A 7,500-nucleotide genomic window follows, 5' to 3' on the forward strand; every position below is an offset into this window, starting at 1 on the left:
ATACTGTTTCAACTGGCACCCGTCTTGTCCGGATGGTTCGCAAGGCTAGCATTCCGCGTTCGTTGGACATCAATGGTTGTGTGGTGAAAGTGTGGTATCGTGGCCAGCTGGTTGAGTGTGACATCTGTGGCAAGAGTGGTCATGTCTCCAAGGTCTGTCCTTTGAAAGGTAAATGTCGTCGCTGTTTGCAGCCCGGTCATCTGGCTCGCAATTGTATGAATGCTCCTCGTGCCTGGGATAGTGTTCCGTCATCTGGGGATGCTGTTCCGTCGTCCGGTTCTTCTGTGGCCTCTCAGGATCCTACACCTGCTGAAGCCGCTGCTGTTTCTGTTCCTGCTCGTCCCCCTGATGTTCCTGCTGCGTCTGCCTCGTCGGCTCCGGCTCCTTCGTTTGCTATCGGTGTGTATGGTGCGGATGAAAATTGGGGTATGGACGATGGGAAGATGGAGGTTGGTAATGGTGATGCTACTTCTGACTGTGATGAGGATTCTGTTGGTGTAGATGGCGGTGAGTCGGGTGTGAATGGTGATGGTGTTGCTGACGTTGGTGATCCTGAGGCCAGTCAGAGTGTTTTGGCTGGAGTTTCTACTGTTGTCGATCCCCCTGTGTCTGCTCGTCCTTCCATTGATGTTATTGAGAAGCCGAGTGGTGGTGTGGCTGGTTCTGCTTCTGCTGATGTCAATGTTTCTGTTGGCAAGGAATCTCAAGTTCAGTGTCAGTCTTCTGTTGATGAGAGTCTTCAGGATGCTCAAGTTGTGAATACTCCTTTGTCTGGCCCGCAAGTTGTTTTGTCGGACCCTGTTGTTACTGTGCTCGAGGAGGGTGTTGTTGTTCCGGAAAATGTTCGTCTTATTCCGAGGGATCCTTTTTATCGGCGTAATAAAGTTTTGAGAGTTGATTGGTCTAAAAGGATGGTATTTGTTAAAGCTGGTGTGGGAGGTGGTGTGTGGGTTGAGGGTATGGTGAATCGGCCGGTGCATGGGCGTCGGTGATGTTGTTATGGATATAACTGATTCCTGCATCTTTTGTTTGTAAGGTTGTTTTGAATTAGTCGTCCTGTTTTGCTTCTGCTTGAGTGGGTGTGTCGTCCTGTTTTAGCTTCTGCGAGGTTGGTGTGGGTGTGTCGTCCTGTTTAGCTTCTGCGAGGTTGGTGTGGGTGTGTCGTCCTGTTTAGCTTCTGCGAGGTTGGTGTGGGTGTGTCGTTTAGCTTCTGCGAGGTTGGTGTGGGTGTGTCGTCCTGCTAAGCTCCTGTGGGTTGAGTGAGTGTGTCGTCCTGATAAGCTTCTGTGTTCGAGTGAGTGCGTTTATGTTGTGCCTCTCGCGTTTTTTATCAGTGCATTTGTCCTGTCTTGTTTAGTTTTTGTTTGTTTTGTAACAATGTTTGTAGGGAGCGGGGTTCGATCCCCCGGTGAGGTTTGACGTACTGGTGTACCTCCCGTTTAAGGTGGACCCTTTGCTTTGCATTGGGATTAGTCGGTATGTCTGGAAGGCATTGCACTCCTCACTGAGGGCCTTCCATTCGCCTTAAACATAAAAAACTTACCTGACGCGGGAGGTACTGTGATCAAGGAGGCAGTCCTCTCAAGGTGAGGCCCTTTCATTGCACTTCGATTGGGTTGACCCTTGCGATTACCCCAAATGTGGGTAACTCGAGCGTATAATTTCTGGTAGTGGGGACCTGCGTTCGCGCTAGTCCCCGATGGTTGCTAGTTAATGTTCAACTAACACGCGCGCGGCTTTGTTTTGTTATGTTTCAGATGGAGTACGGACGGTTGCAAGAGCAGAGCAGCGAGTGATTTATGTGATTGCCAAGCAAGAAAGGAAAAAGGGTAGGTTTGCTTTTGTTTACGGCCTTCTGTTGCTTTACTGTACCTAGAATTCGACAAGAGAGAACGGCAATTACTTACGCTTTCCAACTTTATATACTTGCAGCGTGAAATGAATGAATGAACTGAGCTGTCGAGCGGGCGATCGTGGAGCTGTGTTAAATACGGGAAGGAAGGGACAAACGAACAAAGCGCTGCCAGAAAGAAGTTCGTCTGAATCGTGAGTAGATTTTCTTGTTGCTGGATTTGTTTAGTTGAATGAGCTTTTCAAGTTGTCGTTTCGTTGCAAAAAATTTCTGTCTTTCCGACCGTTATTAAATAACCGTTGGAAAGATTACGCTGTTCGTTGTGTTTGATTGTAGTTCAATGAATGATTGCTTGATTTTCCTTGCCGTGCGTGTACTTGATTTTCACGTCTAAAAGGCGCTGGAATTTCATTCAAATCGAGTTTGTGTCGTCTCCGTTATTGTTGCTTCGAATAATTTGATGTCACAAAGTGTTAATTTGATGTCATAGGCGAAATTTAAACATTCTCGCGCGCTCACGAACTCGGACCGCACATTGCGCCAGTCTTCGAGCTTTTGAATGGGTTTTTTGCGGTCTAAATGAATCGTAGGCCTTTTATGTTGTCCCTGAACTGTTTCAAGAAGCCCGCATCGATCGTTCGCAAAAGGCAAAATCGTTGATTGCTCGCAAAAAAACGTAAAAGGAAAGCCTACAACACGGGGTATTCCCAGGCGGTCACCCATCCAAGTACTAACCCCGCCCGACAGGGCTTAACTTCGGTGATCGGACGAGAACCGGTGTTTTCCCTGTGGTATGGTCGTAGACAAGAGAAAGGGGCGCAAATTTACTGCTTTATAGGGAAGGTGTCACAGGATACATCTAGCTTTTTCCCTAGAGTAGGTCGTGAAAGTGACAAAGTGATCGCGTTTCGTTCTTTTGAGTGGCTAGCCATGTTAACTCGCGTGAAACGCGGAATCAGCTGCAAATCAGCAACGTATGTAAGTCGCCTACGAGGGCCTCGTTTCCACGAAATCACTTTCTGTTAACTTTCTTACACAAATTGTCAGCGGGTAACTGACGTGACTCTTTGTCGCTTTCAATACTGCCAGTTTGCTCGTAGGTCAGCGGCGTGTTGAGTCTCTTCCCTGTTGGGGGTTAAAGTACAATGTCACAACCCAGTGTGCAGCTCAGAAACCGGGCCAGCATTGCAACAGGAGCTGGAAATGCGACAGTTTTCGGGCCACCATATCTCGAGGCTCGGGAACAAGAACCACCCTTCGTTCCGCGGACTTGTTCGCCATCGCTTCTCGGCCTTTTGGCTAAGATCAAGTGCAGTATCTGATTGGCGCTTTTTCAATCGATAAGTTTTCGGAAGCGATTTTACCCAAATTTGGTGCGCCCCACGTGGTGCGTGCGATATATAACACGATGTCTGCTTCAGTTACGCCCACTGATGTACAAAATGGCGTAGATTGCGAGGAAAGTGAAAATACGAGTGTAAATTCTTCTGGCCCTCGGGCCACTGGCTCTTACGCGGAGGCGACCCGCGGTGAACGCAGAGAAGATGATGGTCAACTTGTGGATCCTGAAAACAACATCCCAGAGCGCCCACTGACCGCCTTTTTTCGTCCCCGAAGTTTTCTGCCCGCCGAAGATGTGTTTTCTGCTTTGTCCGAGGCTGGTATTGATGGCTCTAATATTTCATGTATACAGCGACAGTCTTCCGGCGACATTCTTCTCACCTTCCGCCAAAAAAGCTTTAAAGATGATTTTCTGAAGAAGAGTTTTCTTAGTGTCCGTGGTTCTCCGTTTGCCCTCCAAGATGTTGACCGACCGCTCACGTATTTACAAGTTTTCGACGCGCCGCACGAAATGCCGGACACCGCGATTATTAGCCGTCTCTCCAAGTATTGTGATGTGATTTCCCACCGTCGTGGTATGTTTCGTTTCGAAGGCTGGGAGAATGTACAGGATGGCGTCCGTCATTACCGTGTCCAGATCAAACAACCCATCCCGAGTTTCATGCGCTTCGGCAAGGCCCTTGTCCACTTTCGCTACGAAGGTCAACCGCGTACGTGCCGTCATTGCCACCAGACCGGCCACATTGCCAAAACCTGTCACACTGTCATCTGTTATAACTGCGAGCAGACCGGCCATCTCGCCAACGATTGCCCGGAACCTCTCCTGTGTAACATTTGTAGGTCCGACGAACACAAAGCCAAGGATTGCCCTTTCTCCTGGTCCCGTGCCGTACCCTCTGACAACGAAAATCGCGAAACGCCCGATGATGATACGCCCGATGATGATGCGCCTCCGCCTAGTGATTTTTCTGTGGTTACCGACGAAGCAACTCTCGATCCAACTGGTCCTGACGATCCGATGGAAGACGACCCAGCTGAACCATCTGACGAGGAATTTTTATCGCCCCGTGAAGACGAAGCCGACGGCGACGCAGATGACGAAACCGAACACACCCCGCGCTTGTTTTCTAACACGCAGAGCAGCTCATCTGGCTCCACGTCTAATCGGCGAACCCCGGCAAAAATTTCTGGCCCTACCGCACCTCTAAGGAAACCCACACAACCCGTTAAAGTCACTGGCTCGAACTCTATGAACTCTGAACATTCTGAACAATCCTCCCCACCGACCGAAGAACCTGGCATCAAACGTGGTAATTCGCCGCTCGCCCAACGAACGGCGAAGCATAAGAAACGCAAGTAAATTAGTCTTATAGTTAATTTTGTTATGCCTTAGTTTTGTTTGTGTTTTCTGTCTGAAGAATCTCTTTCCAATGTTTAACATTCACAGCTACAATTTCTAGTCTTAATATCCGTGGCTTCGGCGACGACGCCAAGCAGAAATGTGTTTTTGATTTCGCAAAACAGTCTAACTCGCAATTTATTTTTGTGCAAGAAACCTTGGTTTCTAAGCCGGAGGCGATTAATTCTCTCCGCGCTAAATGGACCGGTCCGAGTTTTTGGTCCCCCGCTTCGGGTAAACAGGGCGGGGTCGCAATTTTAGTTTCGGAAAATTCTCCTTTTGAGATTTTGCAGTGGCGAAGAGATTCTTCCGGTAGAATAGTGAGTGTTTTAGCCGCTCTCGGCGAACACAAATTTAATTTAGTTAATATTTACGCGCCCACAAATGTTACTGATCGCAAAGGCTTTTATGATACCTTACATGAATATTTTTTTCCGAACTCTCTTAAGATCATTGGAGGTGATTTTAATTGCATTGAAAGTGAATTTGATAAGCTCGGGGGGAATTTAACACTCGCTACGGAATTGAAAGAATTGCGCACAGTACATCGCTTAACCGATATCTGGCGCAAAAAGCATGGGCGTCAGACCCAGTGTAGCTGGTTTAATGCCGATAAATCTATCGGGTCTCGGCTCGATAAATTTTTCATAGCGGACGATTTAGTGGCAAAAACTGTCAAATGTGAAATTCTTCCTTGCGTGTTTTCCGACCACGACTCGGTTGTTTTGCAGCTCAATTTGATTGACATTTTTAGGCGTGGCCCTGGCCTTTGGAGGCTAAATTTAGATTTGCTTGAAGATGAAAATTTTTGCGATATGATTTCCAAACTTGTTGAAAATCACGTCTTGTATCAGAAAGCCTTTCCGAATATTCATGACTGGTGGGATTTTTTAAAAGAGTCTATAAAACTTGCGTCTCAGAATTTTAGTAAGACCAAACTTCGGAATTTGAATCGAAATCGGGTTTGCATAACTAATTTGTTGATTGAAGCAAAACGCGCGTTGTCAGGTGGTGATGACTCGGTTAAGGACACGATCGATCGGTTAGAAAGTCAGCTTCGAGCTATTAATCTGTCCCAACAGAAATCTGGCCAAGTGCGAAGTCGAGCTCAATGGATTGAAGAAGGGGAAAAACCCACTAGTTTTTTCTTTAAACTTGAATCTGAGCGCGCTCAGAAAAACAAGATCGACTCTATTTTTAACGCGGCAGGCATTGAAGTGGCTTCCCAGCCCGAAATAGAACAAGCGCATGTTGATTTTTACCGAACTTTATATTCCGCCGAACCGACGGATGATACTATTCAAGCAGACCTTTTGGCTAAAATCGACTGTTTTCTACCTGAATTAAATTCTTTATCGTGTGACGGTCAATTACTTGAGACCGAAATCGGTGATGCGATGCGTGGACTCTCAACTGGTAAAACTCCCGGCTCGGACGGGTTGCCGAAAGAATTTTACGCGAAATTTTGGGATCTCTTGTGCCCTCACCTCTTAGCTGTTTACGATCATAGTTTCGCTACAGGCTCTTTTAGTAGTTCTATGCAGGAAAGTGCTACTCGGCTAATTTTTAAAAAAGGCGAACGTAAGAATCTCAAGAATTGGCGGCCCATTTCGCTTCTCAATGTTGATTACAAAATCTGTTCTAAAGCGCTTGCTAATCGTTTGTCTAAAGTGTTATCTTCTATAATCCAAAATGACCAAACCTGTTCAGTTCCCGGTCGAACTATCTTCGGTAATTTATCCCTGTTACGCGACACGCTCGATTATGTAAACATCACGAACGAAACTGGTATTTTATTGAGTTTAGATCAGGAAAAAGCCTTCGACCGCGTCGATCGCACTTTCTTGATGAAAGTTTTAGAAACCTTCGGATTTGGCCAGAACTTTCGTCGATGGATTTCTGTTTTATACAATAACGCTTCCATGCGAGTTCTTGTTAATGGCTTTCTTACCGATCGAATTTTTCTCGAGCGCGGTGTGCGACAGGGGGATTCCCTGTCCCCGCTTTTATATATTTTACGCGCTGAAGTTTTAGCGGCTAATATTAGACATGATAGTACCATAAAGGGTTTTCTTTTACCAGGAGCGTCAGGACAACACTTTAAGATCGGTCAATATGCTGATGATTCCACCTGTCTAGTTAAAGATTTATTCTCTCTCGATCGTTTGTTTACATTGCTTCGCAAGTACGAAGCGGGCACCGGAGCAAAATTAAATGTTTCTAAGACCGAAGCTATGTGGTTAGGCGCTTGGCGCTCCAAGCCAGAGGCCCCTTATGGGCTCACTTGGGTGTCCAAGATGAAAATACTGGGTGTCTGGTTTAACAATGGTACAGTGAACACTGAACCCGACAATTGGCTGCCTCGGCTTTCCAAACTTGAGGCCAATTTGAACCTCTGGAAGTCTCGTGCGCTGTCCTTAGTTGGCAAAGTTCTGATCATTAATATTCTCGGTGCTAGTAAATTTTGGTTTCTCTCCAAAGTTCTCCCCACCCCCGAGTGGGTTGTTTCACGGTTTAATAAATTGATTTTCTCCTTTCTATGGGGCTCTAAAATAGAAACTATCGCTCGAAAAACCCTCTCTATTCCGCTTTCACAGGGGGGTCTCGGTCTCATAGATTTTGTTTCTAAAAGTCAAGCGCTCAAACTGTCGCTGATTTCCACGCTCATTGATAATCCAGACACCAAGGCCTTCTTTTTACTTAAGTACTTTTTAGGATCACAGTTAGCACGCCTGAGGGAGGGGTGGTCCCACTTACGGGATAACTCCTCCCCCAGTGCATTGACTCCCACGTCTTATTACCAGGTCTGTCTTAAGAACTTGACGGCCTTGCTAAATACCGGGAGCTACAACACCGGTTTTGTTTTTAGTTCTAAAGCGTGTTATCAAGTATTTTTAAAGGAAGCAGT

General features: G+C 46.5%; 1 protein-coding gene, 2 non-coding genes and 1 pseudogene across 3 annotated transcripts in view; 3 read left to right on the forward strand and 1 right to left on the reverse strand.

Moving 5' to 3' along the window:
* Positions 1-1,535: 1,535 nt before the first annotated feature.
* Positions 1,536-1,699, forward strand: LOC146486798 (U1 spliceosomal RNA). Its single transcript, XR_014858772.1, has one exon. It is a non-coding gene; the product is annotated as a U1 spliceosomal RNA (small nuclear RNA).
* Positions 1,700-2,538: 839 nt separating this feature from the next.
* On the reverse strand, positions 2,539-2,657 carry LOC146486799 (5S ribosomal RNA). Its single transcript, XR_014858564.1, has one exon. It is a non-coding gene; the product is annotated as a 5S ribosomal RNA (ribosomal RNA).
* Positions 2,658-3,131: 474 nt separating this feature from the next.
* Positions 3,132-3,221, forward strand: LOC146486800 (U2 spliceosomal RNA; annotated as a pseudogene).
* Positions 3,222-3,260: 39 nt separating this feature from the next.
* The window catches only part of LOC146486801 (uncharacterized), a 5,157-nt gene continuing 917 nt past the window's right edge, over positions 3,261-7,500 (forward strand). The window contains exon 1 of the mRNA XM_085089616.1: positions 3,261-7,500. This exon is cut by the window's right edge and continues 917 nt beyond it. Within this exon, the coding sequence (XP_084945742.1) occupies positions 3,261-4,553 (1,293 nt within the window). The 3' untranslated portion in view covers positions 4,554-7,500.

This window comes from Pavona decussata, unplaced genomic scaffold (assembly GCF_977016875.1).
Source record: "Pavona decussata unplaced genomic scaffold, jaPavDecu1.1 SCAFFOLD_19, whole genome shotgun sequence".
Taxonomy (NCBI): Eukaryota; Metazoa; Cnidaria; class Anthozoa; order Scleractinia; family Agariciidae; genus Pavona; species Pavona decussata.